This window comes from Quercus lobata, chromosome 7, assembly GCF_001633185.2.
Source record: "Quercus lobata isolate SW786 chromosome 7, ValleyOak3.0 Primary Assembly, whole genome shotgun sequence".
In the NCBI taxonomy this organism is placed as follows: Eukaryota; Viridiplantae; Streptophyta; class Magnoliopsida; order Fagales; family Fagaceae; genus Quercus; species Quercus lobata.
The window spans coordinates 27,749,516-27,771,398 of NC_044910.1; the positions used below are offsets into that span (position 1 = coordinate 27,749,516).

Sequence of the window (21,883 nt, forward strand, 5' to 3'; positions counted from 1 at the left end):
ACAGTAACTGCCATCTATGGCAATGCATTGTAGCAAAAAAAAAATTCTCTTCTCCGTATAGCTCACCATATTCAGTTTTCTTATCTTCTTCCTTTCCTTACCAACACCCTCTCCCCCTATCCAAGTGCCCAACTGCCATTGACCAAAGACCCTAGCCTGAAATTTCTCTTCGCCTCAACCCTCCCTCTCGTGGCTCTCTCTCTCTCTCTCTCTCCTCTTGATATGGCTGTGGTGGTGGTAGCAATTTTTTATTTTAGCTATGGTGGTGGTAGTGTTTGATTCTGCCTATGGGTTTGGTGATTGTGGTGGTGGTGATGTTGGTTTGGTGGCTATGGTGGTGGTTTGGTGTTTGATTTTTTCTGTGGCTTTTTTTTTTCTCTGTGGTGGGTTGCGATTGTCATAGTAGTGATTGGACGGGTTGCGAAAGTTTTTGTGGTTAATGTTTATTATTATTTTAATAAGTTCTTTATATATTATTTTAATCAAAATAGTAAAAAAAAATTATTGATGTTGAGTATATTATAAAATAATATATTAAAATAGATAAAAATAAGTTTTTGAGATACTATAAAAGTTTTTTTTTTAAATTTTTTTGGAGTACAATTCACCGGAACTCAATTGGTGAAACTTCGCTTTTAAGTTGATTAGACTTGCACTTCCAATAGCGGTTATCCATGAAACTTCGCGCTGAAGTACACATTCATGTTCTCGAATGTGAGAATTGGCAACAGTTGGGGCACTAGTCACAACTCACCACCAATAACCACAAGGGCTTACGGCTCCAGCTACCGGTTACCAGTAATGCAAATGGGGCTATCACTTTAAAAAATAATAATAATAATAATATGAGATCAATTCAAAAAAAAAAAAAAAAAAAAAAAAAAACACCGATTTTTGGCCAAGAAGTGAAAAGAAGAGAAGAGAAGTGTCTCACTTATAATATTTTTGTAATAAATTTAAAGTGTCAAATTATTACTAATTCTAATTTTATTCATTAAAAATAATCAGTAATAGACTGTTATTTAAAATTTACTGTAAAAATATTATAGTTTACGAGGCGCTACACGCTAAGACCGTTGACCAAGCAAACCGCAAAGGTCGTAAAATAATTGTTTCAAGAATGAAACGGATTCATTGAACGCCTACCCTGCCCGAATACCAAATCAAAGATTCCTTTGATGTCCAGAGAGTCCTATACATAATGTCAAACTCAAACTTCTTGTCCTTCCTTAAATTAAACGTGGTCTTCGCATCTAATAATATAAATATTGCTCGAAGTTGATTACTTAATAAATTAATGAAAATTTAGGGGTAGTTGATAATGGAAGGAGCATCGCATGTAGTACAAGAGATGGGGGAGGTATGGTTTGGTCTCTGTCAAATCTGGTAAAACAGCAGAGGCATGTGAGGCCGCGGTGGTCTCCCCCAATTAAATGAGAAAACTGTGCCTTCTCAAAAAAGTGAGGCTCCACATTCAAAGCAAACTGCGGACATGGTGGGACATGGGGGACAACAAGACAGGACCCATTTACTTGCATCACCAAGCACGTGCCTGATGCCTCAGTCATATAGAAAAGAACAAAAGCCATCATGTGCTCCCTCGTGTCAAATAACTCCTCACCCATTCATTTGCAAGAATTGGTTCCTCTGGAACTCAAACCATACTATGATATGGTACTCTTTTCTTATAAGATTCATAATAGACTCTACTATGAATTTAATTAGTAAAATTAACTATAAATATGAAATGAGAAACCAAAATGCCATCATATTCCAAGAACACTTAATAATTTTTCACATAAAATCAATCTATTTTGGACAGAGATGGAGGGTCCAAACCCTTGAGAAGGATATAAACCAAATAATTAATCATGACAATGATCTCTTTGCCTTGCAAAACGAATTAAATGGTAAAAGTAAAGATGAGTGATTTATCAGCAGAGCACAAGGGAACAAAATTAGAATGATAGAAAATTAAATATATTAATAGGAAACATGGAAAATTCGAAGGTACAAGCTGATGCTGATAGAAAATTTCTAACCATGACATAAAAGAAGGTACAAGCTGATGCTAATATTAAATTATGTTTACCATGACATTAAAGGAGCAGGACCGCAAAATTTAATTAAGCATAAGCCAAATTCCTTTTCCACTGGAACAAATTAGGTTACCGGTAACACCGGAACGACAACCCACCATACAATCCACTCAACCCTCTAAAATGCATGAAGACCTAACCAGAAATCATTGTTGCAGCTCCCGTTGCTGCAGCAGCATCAGCTTCTATTATCTATACACCATTCATTGCATTGTCAGGATGGCCTGTGTTGCCATCTTCCAGATTCTTGCCGTTGACTTGAGTTCTCTGCCTCTGGAAACAATGTAATGCTTATCTAAGTCACAGCTTAACACAAACATGTTTCAATTATGATAATTTTTTTTATCGGTAATTACACGCCCGATGGGTATTGAACCCACAACCTTAACCTCAACCTTACTCTTATGAGAAGAAGAGTTGCCGTTTGAGGTTAGAGGTAATTGGCTTCAATTGTGATAACATTAAAAAAAAAAAAAAGGATTCACTATACCCGATCTGTAGGGTCTCCTGAGTTCCCATTCAAGAGCTTGTGATTCTCCTCTTTGTTCCTGCTATCCTTGTCTTTAGAAGTCAAGGGTAACATTAATGATGCTCCACTTGTCCGATCAGGCATTTCTGCAGTAACAACACAAGTCAATGAAACTGCCCAAAGACTGTCAACCAAGAATTTTAGTAATAACAGTGGCAGATTCCAAACCTGGCAATTTCTTGTCTATAAAGAACACAACCAAATTAACGGTATACCTGCAGGGGAATCATAAAGAGAACTGTGAACAAAATGTAAAATTTTCACAATATTTTTTATTCAGAAATAGTAGAAGTTTATAAAGAGGAAAGAAGACCATACCATGCAACAACGACATCAACCGTGTAATGTTTGCGGGATGCTACGATCAAGAAACTCTGGATCACAGCAAGTAACCAAGCAAACTGTTTTATAAACCTGCAATGATGCATAATAAAAATTTAAGATCAGTTGGAACCACATATCATCAAGATAGCATTTGACCAGGTAGCATTGTGATATTAGATTCAAACAAGTCAAAACAAAACTAAAAACAGCAGTCACAATCTCTACCCAGAGAGTCAGAGACAATCAGCTAGCTTAGAAGTCAAACTGGGTTCATCAACATTTATAAGACGAACTTTACCTTCGCGTGCCATATTTCTGGTATGTGCGCACAAAGACTAGAGTAAAAATCATGTGTGATGAAAAAATCAAATCACCACAACCATACACTATCCCCCGAGGAACTGCATATTCAATAAACAAAAATGAGCATAAATTCGCACTATTTCCGAGCATTAAGGCAAAGTACTTCAGTAGTACAAGAGTCACTCACAATTAATCAAGAGGACTTCAAGTGCACTTTCAGGACGAGGCAGTGTGGCAAGTTTTGAACCCTTCATAATGCAGCCAGAGGTTATTTACTACTAGCAGGGAAAAGACAAAATGACTAAACAATTTTCAAAATGAGCCCTTCAATTTAGAGCAACTTATGGCACAAAAAGAGCCTACCTCACGACAATGATAGTTTGGACCAGGAAGTTGGGTAGAATAGAATGTGAAGATCCGTAGAAATTGAGAAGCCTGTGCAGCAATTAAATACACAAACCAACCATCAGAAGGCATTCGAGCATCACTTTCATACATTATATCTTCTCAAGAGGATTAATAAACCCAAGAATTGACTAATCCATCACCATCCCACCCCTGCTACCACCACAAGTAAAAAATGCACCCAAAAAAAAAGAAAAAACAGATAATAAATTAAGCCTGAGATCATCAAAGCAGGATTTTGGGTTTAGTTAGCATTCTTTGCTCATTATAAAAAATAGGTTCAACACAGTCACATCACAATTTATATAACGTATCATTTGGCTAACCAAGCATGGATTTAGCATTACTCAAATGCAAATGTGCATCATGATATCAATTAATGTTGCTGAAAGTACAAATATCAACTGATAAGAAAAAGGCTAAAAAATGGTCTGCTTCTAAAATTGATAATCAATATTCATTATTTTTTAAAAGTAATGATCATTAATCATCAAATTGATAAAATAATAATGGGGGTGATCAATTATGTAATGATGTACTCCACATAAATACCTACCAGAAACTCTCTTGCCAAACAACTCACGTTACTGACTGGTAGGAGGTCATCCATAAAAATTCAAACTATCAAAGGATTAGCCTACATGGAAATTACAAGTCTCTAGTATATATTGAAATGCTTTCTCCTTAATCATTTGGATATTGCAAATTTTGAAATTCTATCAATTACCACCTCACTTCTATTTCCTTAGTGAATAAGGTGAAATCTATACATAGGAGAACCAACTTTATACACCTAATATTACAGAAATGAGAAAACTCAATGGATTGATCCAATATTCAATCAACTCATCGCTATCTCTCAAAGATAGAGGTGGCAAACCAAAAAATAAATAAACATCCAGCAAACATAGGAGATTACACAAGCATAAGAACTGAGCTATAATTCTGGTTCAAGTGCTTACATAGAATGATGCATGGGATTGACTCACTAATTTTTTTTCAATAATAAAAAGGAGCAAACTCAAGAGCCAATGAAATGTTGATAGTTTTTCAATAATTTTTTTTCTTATAAAAAAAAAGTTGATTTACAAATGTAAAATTTAATTAGTAATGCCCCAAATTGTCATGCAACTATGAATAACAAGATTATCATATCAATGCTAAAAATCTAATTTGACCATTCCTCATATAATGCAATGATCCTACATTACCATCAAAATATAGACAACACAAAAGAATTACTTAATATAACTGCCACTTACAACTAAAAATGCTAGAACCCTGCACCAAACTAAAACTGTATAGATCCTTTTGCTCTTCAAAATAAACGGATGGAAAGTCCACTGCAATAGAACATTCACATTATTAAGATTTTTTTTTTTTTTTTTTTGGAAAACTTAGTAAAAGTGATCCTGCACATTTGAAACTTAAAGGGAAATAAACCTTAGTGAAAGAAGATATGGCATACTTAAGAAATGGGTAGCAACAATAGGAAATTATTTAACAATCAGTTAAGTTATAAGCAGCCTAAACAGTAAATTAATTAGACAAAATTCCAGGCAAAATTTAAAGCATTTAACAACAATATAATGGGAACCACTATTACATGCATGACTAAAACAATAATATCAGAATCATAACATGAGGTGCTTCATATCCTAGCTTTCGGAATCGACTCAAAAAGAATATTATGGCAGAAGAGCCTCCTTTATAGAATCAAACATATAATCAAATAATGTCCAAAAGCATTTTATATAAACAATTCAAAGGAATCTTTTAAAAACCTGAGAGCAAGAACTACACTTCTTAAGAATAACATAGCATGCCTGTCAACTATAAGAATGTGATGAAGGGTGAGGTCATGGGTTCAAATAACTTATTGGGTGCATGTATAATTTACAAATAAATAGTGCACATTCCTAATAAACTGATTTTCCTGGCTTTATAGAACAAAGAAGTCAACAGGAAAATCAATAGTCTCCTGGAGGCAATAAGAAAGGCATATTGTACATTTACACACAGGAGGAATGCGAATTACTTATCAAAAAAATAGTAAGCAATGATTTTAAATGTAAAAAAATTAGCATGTTGTCTTCCATTAATCCTAATTCCGGATGCAACAAAGTAATAACATAATTCAATAGAAACAGTTTCAACTCTCTAGAATACAGCTCTTTTCAAACAGGAAAAGAATGGTTAAAAATGCAGCCATACAAAGATATATAATCAAGATAGCAAAGACAACAGCAAAGCCTTACCAAGAAAAAAGATATAAAAATGAGGGTGAATAATGTCTCACTGATATAAGCTTTGTCTATCCCAAGCTCCTATTTTCACATAAAGATTAAATATAAGAAAAGAATTCTACAATAAGAAGTACATTACACAAACCGAGAGAAGAAAAAAAAAAAGAGAACAAATTGATACATACCGGAAGAAGAAGAAACCCAACATCCTGGAGTAATGGCCCTGGCCGATGTAGATAATGAACTCCTCGGGCAGCTAGACCATGTATGTACTGTAGAAAGAAGTATACGTCACTTATTAGGCATATATAAGAGAACAAAACAGCATAACAATTCAAACAAAAAGAACCACACAAAAACAAAACTTTGAGGAAGGTTGGAGAAATCAAGGACTTGGGTTTTCTCAAACATACATTCAACTTAGTTGCCATAAAGAAATTTATCCCAAAAAAAAAAAAAAAAAGTTGCTATAAAGAGTACCATATTCAAACACTCTAACAATTAAGCGTAACCAAATGAAGTAAAAAATTTAAATTAATTAAGACACCAAGGCCATTTACCAGATAGGAACTTTACCTTGCACTAAAAAGAGCATAGATCATCTTTAATAATTATCAACCAAAAAAAAAAAAAAAAAATGCAAAAACCATAACCTTTTACCGGTTCTTTCACTTCCCTTATTGTCTTTATAGAGAACAAGGAGGACATGATCCATCCTCTCAACACTAAAATACAAACAAACACAAACGCAACTTTAATGTTCATTCCCACAAACAAATCCAAGCAAGCCTATCTGAAATAAACCCCAAAACATGACCAACAAGCTCACTAGTCACTATTCTCCTCGTACAAGTGTGAAAAAGGAGTTGAAGTTTAAATCCTCCAACCCCAACAAAGAAAAAAAAAAAAAAAGGCTAATTTAAACAATTATAGCAAAATAGAAATTGAATTCATAAAATTATGGAGCAAAGGATCAAAATAGTTGAACCTGAAAAATAAGACCGGCAAGTAGGTATTTCCAGTTCTCGGAAAGAAGGGTGATCTCTGCTGTTACCTCTGCACAAACTCTTTTCCACAGCTTCTCATCCATAACAGTAACAAAACCCAGATCAATCAATTAATTAATTAAAATTAAAAAAAAAAAGAAAAAGAACAAGATTGCATAATTGTGCAAAACGTAGTACAAAACAAAGTGGGTAAACCAACCTTTGAAGCTTCGCGACCAATGTAAAGCGTCATCGTATTTGTGTGTAACAACTACTTCCATATTACTTCACGACCAAACCAACGAGGTCAACATCATTCATCACCCGAAAATCAAACAATAAAAACTTCTTCAATTACAGTCTCTCGTTAAATCACGCTTATATCAAGTATCAAACTTAAACAACTTCCACCGAAAACCCCAAAAAATTTAAAAAAAAAAATTTATTTAATTTTCCTTTCTCTTTTCCTTCTTAGAAAATCGAAATCGAAATCCCCCAAAACGCAGTGTTTGGATGGTATGGTGAACCAGATCCTCAAAGATTGGAGATCTGATTTTAGAAAAGAAGAAGATCACAAAGTCGACGCCAAAAAAAAAAAAACGATGAGAGAGTTTTAGTGGCGAGAGGGGTTAGACTTAATAGAGCAACGCGTTATTTTGATAATCGATAATTGAATATATAGAAGTGAAATAAAAAAAGAGACTCTCTCTCTCTCTCTCTGTGTTATTCTGATTCCTGTTTCTCTTAGGTTTCTCTCTCTCTTACTCCTGGGGCACGCGAGTTGTACACGGAGAGACAGTTGAGAGAAGGGAACTGAAAAGGGAGGGCTTTTTATCTTTGTTTTTGGTTTATTTTTTTATTTTTTTCAACAGTTATAGAATTGGAAACCAAATGAAAAGCCATCTTGTCTCTCTCCTCTATTGCTGCGAAAGTGACAGAGAAAATTACTGCCCAGTGCCCACTGTTTATAAGTTATAACTGAAAAAGAAAAACTGATACGCGCATAATATTTTTATAATGCTTTTAAACAAATGTTATTCTTAAAAAAAATATATAAATGGTAACATGTTATTAATTTGAATTTCAATTTATAACTTAAATTTTTTTTTTTTTACTCGTAACAAATAATAACAAATTTTCACTTATAATTTGTTGTAAAAAATATTATAGGTATAATTTTTTTTTTAAATGGATATTAATCACATAATCTCACAATATTTAGTAGTATTGGTGCCCGTTAACAACACATTTTTGGATAACTTTTTGGTAACTTTTTCAGTTTTTGGCAATTTTTCTTTATTTCTTTTGGCAATTTTTCTGATAACTTTTTTCTTTTTTTTTAAATGAAACACAAAAAAGGAAACGTTAACAAGCACCGGATGGTGCTTGTTAACATTTCCCTTCTTTATTTTAGGAGTTCTATGAATACCATAAATTTTCATAAAAGTTGAGGTTTTTTTTTTTTTTTTTTTTGGAGAAATCATAATAGTTGAGGTGTTAGTTTATTATAGGTTGAAATTACATCCAAACACATCCTAACTTAAAAAAAAAAAAAATTTATTGGGATAATATTGTGAGTTTCTTTTAATAGAATTGTACCTTTTTTATTATTATAGAAATGCCTATATTTGTTGTAAATTTAAATTAGAACAATAATAACTTACCACTTATAATTTGTTATAAAAATGTTGGGGACGTATCACTGCTCTCTTTTTTTTATCTCTAAATTTTTTTCTTTTTAGAGTTTTAATGTATCCTACTGTAATTTTATTTTATTTTAACTAGTTTTACACTTCCTTTTTTGTAAAACTTTTTATGAAATTTTGTGGTTTTTCCATATAAGAACTCATTGTTAAATAACAAATTCGTAATTTTCGGAGATGAAATCTAAATAATACTTTATTAAAGAGTTATCATAAAAAACAAATGTCATAAGTTGAAACTTTCTAAAAATAAGTTTTAGTTCAGAATTAAGAAAACGAGATAAAAGCAGATATTCTCTCTAGAATATATTTGCTTGTTTAGACTCGAGAGATAAATTATAGAGATTAGATAGGACGGCAATATTTTATTATGGGCTATTTTTAATTTCTACCCAATGAACACCAAGTCTCCTACAAGTCCCAACTCCTAAACAATAAAACAATTTACCCGTGAGTGAGTTTTGATCTTTTGTGACCTTGTGTTTACCCTTTTTTTTTTTTTTCTTTCTTTTTAATGATTTTTATGAGATCAAGGTTTGACCCGTTATGGGGAAAAGTATAATATATGAAAGCAATATTTTTTTATTATTATTAAATATATGAGACTTTTTGTTTTTGTTTTTGTTTTTAAGAAACCGATGAATCTTTAAGGTATTTACGTAAAAGGGTGTGGCCGACTTGCCGTAGCGTGTGCCGTCCCCATCAAGACCGACTCTCTCCCTCGTCCGATGTTCAAATTTGAAAGTTCTTTTTTTTTTTTAAGAAAAAGATTTTTTTTTTCCTTTTCATTTTTTGAAAAAGGTTGAGAGAGTGGAAACTGAAAAAAAGAGAGGGAAAGCTTTAGCTGGATCATTGGATATATGGAATGGAACAAAAATGAGCATATGCAGAAGAGAAATGACAAAACCTTGAATATCACACGTAATCATCAGAGGAACAGGTCCACGTGGGCATCATTCGCAAAGCCAGGTAATTGGATTGATGGGTTAAAACTATAACTCGGGTGTGGCTTGTCCACTGGACACGTTGGATGATGGACACGTGTCCAAGAGTGGACACGTGTCCACCATCCAAAATTTACACTGGACACCATGCATTCTCTCCTAATTCGGCATGTATGTCCAGACTCCAGAATGTTTTTAGCGGTAGTCCAGTCTAGTACGCTTGTTCTCTTCTTTTATTTATTTTTTATATTTTGATAATTACGTTAAGAGAAATAATTTTTAAAAAGTGTTACAAAACTCCTGAAATTCTTAATTTTTACTTAATTAATGTAATTCATACTTTTTTTTTCAAGGAGCTTGGAAGAGAGACCTCTGGAAAACTTGATGTTTATTAATCAATTTTGTTCGATCATGGTTACCAAAGTTATGTCCTTTGTCTCCAATTTAGCATGAGCTACCAAAAAAAACTACGGGACTACTTAAAGAACACCAGATATCTTTGCACTAAACAATTAAATGAATAAAAATGTCTATGAAGTTTGAACTTAACATAGAAGTCTAATCGGCCAAGACTCTCAAAAAAAAAAAAAGTCTAATCGGCCAAGTTCCTCATAAAACCAAAAAACAAAAAAAAACTTGAATTATTTTTAGTTCTAAAAAAAAAAAACTCATAAATATAAAATCATTCAAAAATTATGTTTTTTTTTTTATAGTTTACTTATATTGGACTTCTCATTTTTTTACACTAAATTAACTCATTTGGCACAAAAATTTAAAAACTTAGATTATATGGGATACATGTCGCAAAATTAAACTCAAATTGAAGTCCAATTTTTACATTAAATTAACTCACTTAGCACAAAAATTAAAAAACTTAAATTAGTTGAAACACGTGGCGCAAAATTAGACTCTAATTGAATTCCAATTTGAAATCTAATTGGATTTTCTCTCAACTTTACGTATTATTATATATATAGGTCATATGACTCATTAAATAGATCGTATGACTAATAATATACATAAATGGTTTTTTCAATCACCATGTAATAGATTGAAGAAATTTCTTTTCTAAACCAGTTTTTAGGTAAACTTTTTCCCTAAAATTTAAATAAAAAAGTGATGAACTTTTTTTTTTCTTTTCATATTCCTTTCCTTTGATTGATGAGTTGGTTGATTCTCATCAATTCTAAATGAAAATGTAAAAGTATATTTCATACTATCTAGTAGGTGTGAAATTATTCAATGCATAAGGTATATTACATCTTTATGTGTTAAGAATATTACACATAATTGATTTTATTAATCACCACATATTAGATTAATGGAATTTTCCTCAAAACCGGTTTTAGGTTAAACTTTTTCCCTACAATTTGAACCAATGACAGGACTTTCCAAAAAAATAACAAAAGATTGAATCAAAAAGAGATGAACTTCATTATATTTATTTTTCCTTTCACTTAAGGATGAGTTGGTTGATTCTTATCAATTAATGTAAAAGTATATTTTATACCATCCAGTAGGTGTGGAATTTTTTAATGCATAAAGTTTATTATTGTAAACACCCCATTCTATAACTTACATTTAACCGACATCGAGGGTAAAATGGTCATTTTATACTAAGGGCATAATTGTAATTTGACCATTGGATCTTTAAATTTGTGATACAAAATAGATCTTGAAGTACTAATAATCACAATGATATCAATTGAACCACCAATCAAAGTTATTATCAAAACAATTTTCAATAGTTGTGATGCATCCATGTAACTGAGTCTCGATCACGTTTGAAGACACCTTATTTCCTCTAGAGAGATAGAGAGATAGATAAACTCATAAAAGGCAACAAAGAGAAGCCATTAAGTGGTCATTGTTCCTACTTTGGTTATGGCTTAGTACTTCCTTACTTCCTTTTCAATTGTTCTTGCTTTGGTTATGACTTAGTACTTCCTTGCTTCTTTTTCAATTTTTTGTATAACAGTTGCATACATCATTTTTACATAATGTGAGCCTCAAAAATTTAGGACCCACCGCAATATGAAAACAATATTGTATGGAATCATTACACAAAATAATAAATAAATTTTTAGCCAAATTTTGACCATTCATTTTTGTTAATAAACCTAAAAAATGAAAAATAAAAATTGTCCACTACTTACCCAAAAAGGAAAAAATATATATATATATTGGTCCCCTGTTTGACCTTTCATTAGAGATCCGAACTAAAGTAAATTAAATCTTTTCAATGTCGAAGTCCATTTCTGAATCTGTTGTGTGATTTGAGACCCTCCTCTTACTTTCTTGGTTGCTTTGGAAGCTGATATTTGAGGATCTGTTGTGTCTAGGCATTTGTTCTATGTAGCTGTGTTTTCCTGTTCCGTATGCTTTTTCTTAAAGCTTTCCCGCTGCCATCTTGCTGGCTTGTACAGTTGTACTCTTTCTTTCTTTGAATAAAAATTTCTAACTTGTTCCCAAAAAAGAAAAAAAGGTCCAAATTCGAAAACCAAATATATTGCTGAAAAATTGTAAAAGAACAATATAACAGTGGCAGTGGTAAGTCTCTTTGGATTGAGGGAAAAAAAAAAGTTCTCTTTGGATTCAGACTTTAAGATACATTGAACAAAATATATATTTGCTCAAAATTTTGTTTGTTTGTTTGTTTATGATTATAAAGCGGTGCATTTTAACTCCCCACACTCAAATCACATTACACATTTGCAGTACACTTTAATGGAATGAGATTTTTTTTTTTTTTTAGACTTAAGGATTTAATTTGTCATACCTTTAAATTGTAAGGTTTAAAAATGTAATTTTCTCATATTTATTAAAAGGGGTTGTCGTGAATAAGGTGATTATTTAAACCTGAAATATTGGAGGGTCTACCAACTCAAGCCAGTCCAAACTTTGATCAATGGGTTTAATTTGTTTGTTGCATCAGCCTCCTTTTTAGTTTTTGCAGTGGCATCAAACTATCCTAGCCTGCTTAGCTTGACCTTATTTGGACCACTGAAGAAATGTCTGTAATTGCAAAATCCACCATCACCATGCCTTGTCAATTTAATTCCAAAGTAAATTTCAGTATGTACTCTGGGAATCTAACTGGCTATGAGATTTTATTAAGATATACCAGGGTCCCCCACTGGGCACAGACTGTTGAGATTCCCTGCTCCCTTGACAAATTCAATTTGAGTGTATTATTATTAGCGTCAGGTTTAGGTCTAGTGCTCAGTAGTATTAGACTTGTTGAGATGATGACATGTGTCCACTTTTAGACACGTGTCACCATTTGACCGGATCCAGTGCACTAGACCTAAACCAAGTCCTTATTATTATTATTATTTTAGTCTCATCAATGATTCATTCACTTTTTGTATTGGAATTGGACATGTTTTTATTGGGAACTTGTAAATGAAATGAAAATTCAGTAGCTCATATAGGGCTTTCCTTTCAAATTTGAACAATTCCAAACTTTTTTTTTTTTTTTTGTTTGATAGTTTGATTTGAGGTCTAGAAAACAATTCTTGACTTCTTGTTCAAATTCAAAGAAAGGGAGTACGGAGTATGCCACATCTCAAGCAAGCTGGAAAAAAAATATCTAAAATTGTTGACTTGTATGCTCCGCCAACCAAACAAATCTAAGAACTTCATTGAAATCTGCATCTTCTAGAGGGCCTAGTTTAAACTTCAAACTTCAAATATGGTTTAGATTCCTGTCTATACTACTAAAGACCGTTGTTTGGTAGGTTATGATTGTAAGTTGAATGGTTCTCGTGAGAGGCAGGGTATTGGATTGTGCAAATTGTGAAATTCAATAATTAACAACTTTTCTCTGTCTCGGTCAAATTGGCAGACTTCTGAGACTTGGAATTTTTTTGGGACCATGACGATCGATTTCAATGGTTATTGGATTGAACTCTCATTTTTCAAACAAGTTTTAGAATAATAGCAGTCGCATTAGTTCGTGAAAAAATTTTGTTTATGTTAACATAATAATCTACTTTTATATTCTTTTCAAAACACCTCACACTATATTATCTATTTTGTACTATATTTCGTTAAAAAATTAAAATTTCATGATTTTTTTAATTGTTTATTTTTCTTTATATATAATAACTACTATTTACTATTTTCTTTTATTCTCAGAAGACGTTAAAAAAATTATATATAAAATAAATAGTATTAAGGTAAATTTAGCAACAATTTTTCATGATAGAATGTGAGTTAATTTAAGATTTAATTGGCTAAAATGTTGTCAATTTTTTTATTATCCAAACATTTATGCCAGAAGGGCTTTGAGTAGAGTTGAGACGTCAAACGTGGATTCCTGAACAACCCGCGTGAATATTGAAAGCAATAGCGACTCCACCAAATTTGACCACGTAAGAAATTGACTTCCAAGGACCTATCATAATAGAAAGGTACCTATCCCACCTCATAAAAAAATTAAAAAATGGTACCTATTCGAATGTGCTATGAAAATAGAAACAAATAAAAGGAAAAAACAAGAGGGAAAGGTAATAGTCAAAATTAAACGAATAATATTCTTTTTCTTTTTCTTTTTTTGGATAAGAAAACCAATAATATTCTACTAGTTGGAAATGGTGGTGGAGCCGTGGAATTTGCTATGTAGCATAAGAAGACGGAGCATTCGAGGAGCAATGTGACAAGGAAAGTGCAAAATGGGAGACATTGTTTGTAAAGGTACCTTCCAAATCCAATCTCAGATAGTGTTCTGTACCACCACCCCCACAAAAAAAAAAAAAAAAAAAAAAAAGGTGTTGGAAATACAATTAAGCAAAATTGTGATTGTACTTGTCCACGAAGTTTCTTTGAAGGTCGAGTCTTTGTTTGAACTTTTGGTGAGAGACCAATCTATAACTTCTTGTAGAAGAAAATCAGAAAATGATGATATGTTTTGCCTTTCTGTAGGGGCAGAGCCAGAAATTTTTGTTTGAAGAGGCTGATTTGTGTTGCTAATTTATTAGTCTATACAAACTTTTATACACATACACAAACACATGTCTTTATACACACACAAAAAATTAGTATCTTTCATAATGAATCCTTAAAATTAAATGTTTCATGGAATTAAATTAATCTTTCACCATCTTCCTTAGTGAAATCTTTACAATTTTCATTTTCAATATAAGTTACCAAATTGTCTACCGTTGTGAGTAAAAAAATTTCAATTGAATTAATAAAGTGTTCAAAGACATAAATGATCCAAAATTTTAAAAAATATGAGAACAAATATTACCATAAAGAATGAATTTGAGAAACAATACGTTCTCTATAACTACTATACAAATTGGACAATTTTTTTTAAGAACATTATTGGACCAACTCAAATAGTTGGGGGGGCCAAGTCCCATTTTTGAGGGCTAATTATTAAAATATTAAATATTTCTATATAGTAAAAAAAAATTTCAAAAATTTGGGGGGGGCCATGCTAACATGTAGCTCTACCATGGCCCCCCCACCCACCCTAACATGTAGCTCTACCCCTGCCTTTATGAATCTGAACTAGTTGTACTAAGAGCAATAATTAGTTTTAAAGTAATTTCATAACATGAGAATAATTTATTGTCATAAGTTTTTAGATGACAGAGTTGAGGCGTTGATCATGTCACTATCTTGAAATGATACACATTGTTTATGAGATTTTTGGTGTAGTAGACTAACAACATTGCGCGTGCTGCTCCCGGGATATAACAACCTAGCAACCTTTGTTGATTATCCTTACAAGCCTACACCGCATGTAGGATAAAAAACTTTCAATAATACTTTTCTTTTACCCACAAATATAGTATATATAAGAATATAATATTTTCATGAAATTAGAATTTTGACTTAGCAAATATGTAGGGAGTTATCTTTTTACATGAAAATGGTGCCGGACATGTTGGCTGCATATATAGACTAAAGAATCCCACTTAAAATTCATGATTAATGGGAGTTAATATTAGAAATAACTTTCTTCCTATTTTTGTTTAACTAACTCTAGAGAAAGTAGCTTAAAAGATTAGCAACCTTAAGCATTAAGCATTCGGGGGTGTAAAAAAGTCTCTATATAACATCTTAAAAAATTCTACTTTGCAAAAAAGTCTCTATATAACATCTTAAAAAATTCTACTTTATCTATTTTACCATTCTATTTTACAACTCACCCAATATTCTAGTTTCTATTTTTACAAACAACTTATTAAAATCATATAAACTACAACATTAAATAAAATAAAGAGTGAGAGAGAAAGAGAAGAGTGAGTTTTTTTTTTTTTTTTAATTAAATGAAGAGAGAAAGAGAGAGAGAGAAAACTGCTTTTTGGAATAAAATATATTATTTATCATTTAGCAACTACCTACAATGAGTTAGTATTGATACCAACTTAGAGCATTCACATCAAAGAATCTATAAAATTTAGCATTTAGCAACTCAAAACACTACTTTATCTATTTTAACAACCTACTTTATAATACACCTTACAGCAAAGGTTTTATATTTTTAGCAATTCATTTAAAATAGTATAAATAACTCATTAAAATAATGACAAACAACCACCACAAAAACCATCACAACACAACAGCAACAGCCACCTCCACCACTTCCACCATTGCCCCACCAGTCACAACCACAAACCACGGAAGCAAAAAAAAAAAAAAAAAAAAAACACAATCTAGCCCCCAACAACCTTCCTCTTCCACCAGTTCTCAACCTGCAACCACCAACCACAGCACAAAAAAAAAAAAAAAATACGCCCACAATCCAGCCACCACCAATCTTCCTTTTCCACCTCTCAACCATAACCACAAACACAACACAGTCACCGTGACTCACCTCTCACCAAAATCAAACACACCACAGCACAACACAACCACAAACACAGCACAATCACCACAAACATTCCTCTTCCACCTCTCCACCATCACCACAGCCACCAAATCCATGAAACCCATTATCAAAATCAACCACCACCACCACAACCACCAATCCACAACACTAACACCTAAAATCAACCACCACCACCACTACAACCACCAACCCACAAAACCCACACCCAAAATAAATCACCAATGCCACCAACCCATGAAACCCACGTTTAAAATCAAGCACTACCACCAAGCCCAAGTAGAAGAACTCAAATTAAAGGAAGAATTTTTAGATAATAACAAGGAATCAGCAAAGACTTCTCAATGGCAACAAAAACCTGTCAATTGTTTTTGATTCCTCCTTGCTATCAGACATGGTCTTCACCAATCACCGCAAACGATCACGAGCACCATCACCACTGTCTTTGGTGGACTCGTCCTCATGACCTTGCTGGACTACATCGCAGCTCTGATGAGGCCCAAGATTGGAGGATCGGCTTGGCGTGACGTGTTACTTTGAGAGAGAGAGACTTGACAGAGGAGAAGTAAGAGAGAAAAGAGACACGGGGAAGAGAGAGAAAGAAAGAAATTAATAAAAAATTGTAGCAACTTTCTATAGTGGGCTACTATCTCTAGCAACCCACTGTAGCAATAAAGCAAAATATTATAGAAATGAGTTAAAATGACAACGTTGTTGTAGAGTGTGTTTTAGTGTTTAGGTTGCTAAAATGACTATTTAGTCATTTTAGCAACCTCATTGTGAATGCTCTTACTATAGCAAGTTGGTATAAATTTTTATATACCCACCCCCGGATGTTGCATGATTTTAAGAGTCTAGAAGATAAACTAGCAACCGGGAGGTTTTTACACCCCCCCCCCCCTCCCCAAATGCTAGTGCTCTTTTACTAATGTTAGGGCTTCAAAAAAACGTTTTGGCAATAAGCATTAGTATTGGTGGAGGCAAATTGCTAAAATGCTAAATTTACCAACCAAATATAACAAAATGCTCCTGCATCAATGAAGGGAAAGCCAAATATTTTGGCTTTTGAATTACAATGCACAGCTATCTTTACGTATGCACTGTAGCTGAGATGTTAAAAATTTATTAAAAGATATATTATTTTATTGTGTTGGAGGTGGTTGTTGTTTATTAAGTTAAGGCATAGACCATGTCACTATCTTGAGACGATACATGCCGTCTTTGGGATTTTTGGTGTAGCAGACTAACAACATTGTGCATGCCGCCCCTGAAAGCTCTCAATAGTACTTTTCTTTTATTCAGAAGTATAGTAGATACAAGAAGACATTATTTTCATGAAACTAGAATTTTGACTTAGCAAATATGTAGGGAGTTTTCTTTTTACATGAAAATGGTGCCCATAAGAAAATTGATTTTCTCATGCATATGGTTGGACATGTTGGCTGCATAGTGCATACATAGGCTAAAGAATCCCACTTAAAATTCATGAGTAATGGGAATTAGTATTAGAAATAACTTTTTTCCTATTTTTGTTTAACTAACTAACTTGGCCCAAGCCCCCCGGGCCCAAAAAAAAAAAAAAAATTTTAGTATATAAAATTTTCAGAAAAAAAAGGCTCGGGCCCCCCTGGTTTTTAGCTCGGGCCCCCCTTACCTCAATCAGCTCTATCCCAGTCGGCCAGCCCAAGAGTTTTCAAGAGCCCATGAAAACCTTAAAAAAGAAAATATATATATATATATATATGTAAAAAAGAAAAAAAGAAAAAGAAAAAGAACCCAACAGTCAGTAAGACTCCTAAACCAAATGGAAAAGCCAAAAATGAAGGAAAAAAAAAAAAGAAAAAAGAAAAGAAAAGAAAAGGAGAGGCGAGACAAAGAAAGTGAGAGACCCATCTTGTTACCCACGCCGTGACGCCGTGATGCCGTTGCCCATGCCCACGCGAGAGAGACCCATCTTGCTTGGGCCCCCCTCACCTCAACCATCCTTACCCCAACCGGCCAGCCCAGGAGTTTTCAAGAGCCCATGAAAACCTTTAAAATATATATATGTAAAAAAGAAAAAAAGAAAAAGAAAAAGAAAACCCAGCAATCAATAAGACCCTAAACCAAACAGAAAAGCCAAAAACGAAGGAAAAAAAAAAAAGAAAAAAGAAAAGAAAAGAAAGGGAGAGGCAAGACAGAGAAAGTGAGAGACCCATCTTGTTCCCCACGCCATGATGCTACTGCCCACGCCCACACGAGAGAGACCCATCTTGCTACCCAGTACCCACGCCGCCATCACCTGTCGCATACCCAAACCGGAGACCCATCTTGCCGCCACCGCCGGTTGCTCAATTTGCATTACCCAACCCAGTTTCGTTGCTCCACTGCTCCAACCTTCATAGTTCACAGGTATTTAATCTATCATTTCCTTCAAAACCTAATATAATGTTTGTGAATCTCAAAATTTAAAAATCTATTCTTGTGGACTTATGGTGTTTGTGTTTCTACTGATGAGTGATGAACTAATGTTTGTGAATCTAAAAATTTATTTTGCCTGTGGTGTTTTTTTTTGGCTTTGTGACTCTCTGTGACTCTGTTTTTGTGACTCTCTCTCTTTTATTATATAGAAAAGAGACATAGAGAGAGAGAGAGAGAGAGAGAGAGAGAGAGAGTAGAGTTTGTAAAGATTGTAGAATATATTAGTGTAGTGTTTGTCTGTTTGTTCTTTGTTGACTGGTAGTTAGGCAACAATAAAGACAAGTGACAGATAAAAGAAGAAGGTCAAGTTAAGAAAAGTTTTTTTTAGTAGTGCAGAATAAATTTATAGTGTTTGCAGTGGGATTGGGTTAGTGTCTGAAATATGGAGAGTACAAGACAAAGACAAAGACAAAGAGAAGACAAAGACAAAGATAAATAAAGGCAAAGACCAAAGACAAAAGAAAAATAAAATCATATAATATAAAAAATTGTCACACATCACAAATTTAAGAAAATAACAGTGATTCACTTGCGCCTATTGTTAACTCATAATACTAAATTAAATAAATTTATAAATTGAAAAAAAGTGAGAAATACTAAATTTATAATTAAATGCATCGTGCATATTATCTAGATTCTAGTATTTGTCTTCAGTTGGTTTCAAAAAAAAAGTATTTGTCTTCAGTTAGTAACAACAACCGTTTGTGAGATTATATATATGATTCTTATTTTATTTGTAGATCATGAAAAAATCAAGTACAATGTTTGATTTTTTCAAAAGAAAATATTCAAATCTTCCAAAGTCAACGTGGGATTGCCAACAACTAATACTGCTATTCCAATTCCAGAAAATGTGGATCTTCCAATTTCAGAAAATGTGGATGTTCCAATTCTAGAAAATATTCATTCCCTAATTCCGGAAAATGTTGATGTTTCAATCCCAAGAAATATTTATTCCCCAATTCCAGAAAATGCCGATATCCCAATTTCGGAAAATAACCATATCTCTCAAACACAATTTTAAAAAGTTGATCTTGATATATTAAGAAACAATAATTTTTGGGTATTTGTCTTGGTTGATAGTTTATCAATACTATATGAATGCGTATTTGAAATTTTTTTTTTTCGTTTATCTCCCCCCCCCCCCCCCAAAGCTTGAAATCTTGGGTTTATCCTTGAGAACAAAGTCATATTTTCTCCACCGGGCTTTCCACTAAATCAAGTCTCAGAGCGTGCAATTGCTTCCCTCGTGGAGTTTCAGGCAGCACAGCCACAGAAGTAGACACCAATGGCTAGATCAAGAGAAAGGTGGACAACGCCTCAAAGAGAGTTTTTAAAAATAAGCTTTGATATAGTGTTTACAGATGATGACAGAGCTGGGATTGGTGTTATTATTTGAGATTGTCAAGGTTTGGTTTTGACTTTAATGTCCCAAAATATCCCTCTTCCGTTATCAGTTGTGGAACTTGAAACTTTGGCAGCTACTAAGGCTTTAGAATTTTCCATAGATCTGGGATTTGATTCAATTATTCTAGAGGGAGACTTAGAGATAGTTATGAAATCTTTGATGGATGATTCGCCTTCATTGTCTTCTTTTGGCCTTTTGATCTAGAATGTTAAAACTTGGAACATTTTCAATATATTAGTTTTTCACATGCTGATAGAGAGGATAATTCTATAGCTCGCAATTAGGGACAGAGGCATTAATTGACCGGGGGGCAATGGCCTGGCCCCCCCTAATTTTTTTTTTTAAATATTAATATATATGCATTAATTTTAGGAATTTTTGTTCTATAAAATTACATTTTGCCCCCTTAATAATATCATTGATTTTTTTTTTTGGAGTAACATTACAGTTACAAACTTATCTACAATATTTTTATAAACTGTTGAGGTACAAATTTTTATTGTTTCACATATGGGCCTATCATTTACATCACTTTTTATTTATCAATAATTACTCATTATATCAGCAATATACTTTTAGCACTTTCCTCATTTTAAAGGTCATTAAAAAAATTTATAGATCTAAAATCTAAAACAACATATACTAGCCCAAAAACATTTGTGCAACAACAAAAATCACCAATAGCAAAGCTAAAAAAAATTAAGTCCAATTAACTAATTTTACTCAAACAAACAACTGACCGTTTAAAAAGTTTTAAACAGAATAATTTTGTTTTTACTTAGCAAATGCACACATCAAAAACTCAAAAAAAAAAAAAAAAAACCTCCGCGGCTAAGAAGTTGCCAAATTAGAGGCAGAGTCGCCCCATTAACTCAAAGTTCTAGTTTTGTCCCTGCTCACAACCTAGACATGCATGTCATGTCACTTGGTTTTTTTTTGTGTGGATTAAAAATGTTCTATCGCAAGTCTTTTATATTTCAGTCCTGTTTGGATACCACTTATTGTTAAAAACTGAAACACGTAAAATAATTTTTAAATGCGTGAACAGTGCCGTAAGACCCAGTTTTAAAGAAAAATTTATTGAAATCCGTATTTGCGAGTTTTATGAACAGTACATAGGACAAAAAAAAAAAGAAAAGAAAAAAGAGGCCAAATGCAGAAAACTTTCATTAGCAACCTTAACGTCAAGGCTTCAAAAAAACGTTTTGGCAATAACCGTTAAATAAGGAAACAACTGATAGCTGTAAGACTTCAACGTATGGAATTATTTTCTATTCAATTAGCATGAATTTGCCAACTCATGAAATGTAGACCATCAATGAGATATTATTATATTGATTGAATTTTAAATATATAAAAGCGATTTCATCATTTCACTTGAATGACCATTTAATCAAAATTATGATTTTTGTAAAAATATTCAAACAGTATTGGGCTAAAGTTTCTTCCCAGCCCAAATTAAAGAGTCCAAAATAATTGAATTATACCCAACCTAATGTTTGGTTGTACAAGCCCATTAGATCCATTCATCTAACAAAGCCCATTTTAGTTTCATTCAACTATTGAGCCCAGCCATTTCTCATTTCTTTCTTGGCTACTAGGTCTTAATTCTTAAATTCAACCTCTGAAAAA

General features: G+C 32.8%; 1 protein-coding gene across 2 annotated transcripts; it reads right to left on the reverse strand.

Annotated features, from left to right (window-relative positions):
• Positions 1-1,955: 1,955 nt before the first annotated feature.
• On the reverse strand, positions 1,956-7,731 carry LOC115952743 (phosphatidylinositol:ceramide inositolphosphotransferase 1). 2 transcript variants are annotated; one of them, XM_031069976.1, is made up of 12 exons: positions 7,113-7,730; positions 6,895-6,984; positions 6,092-6,178; positions 5,919-5,987; positions 4,923-5,003; positions 3,619-3,690; positions 3,443-3,503; positions 3,251-3,353; positions 2,947-3,042; positions 2,797-2,843; positions 2,590-2,714; positions 1,956-2,372 (listed from the first exon to the last, which is right to left on the reverse strand). In XM_031069976.1, exons 1-12 carry the CDS (start codon positions 7,143-7,145, stop codon positions 2,292-2,294), a joined length of 945 nt encoding a protein of 314 aa, XP_030925836.1. In that variant the 5' UTR covers positions 7,146-7,730; the 3' UTR covers positions 1,956-2,291. The 2 variants fall into 2 exon arrangements, with proteins under 2 accessions (XP_030925836.1, XP_030925837.1); XM_031069977.1 differs by lacking the exon at positions 4,923-5,003 and having other exon boundaries at positions 7,113-7,731.
• Positions 7,732-21,883: the final 14,152 nt, after the last annotated feature.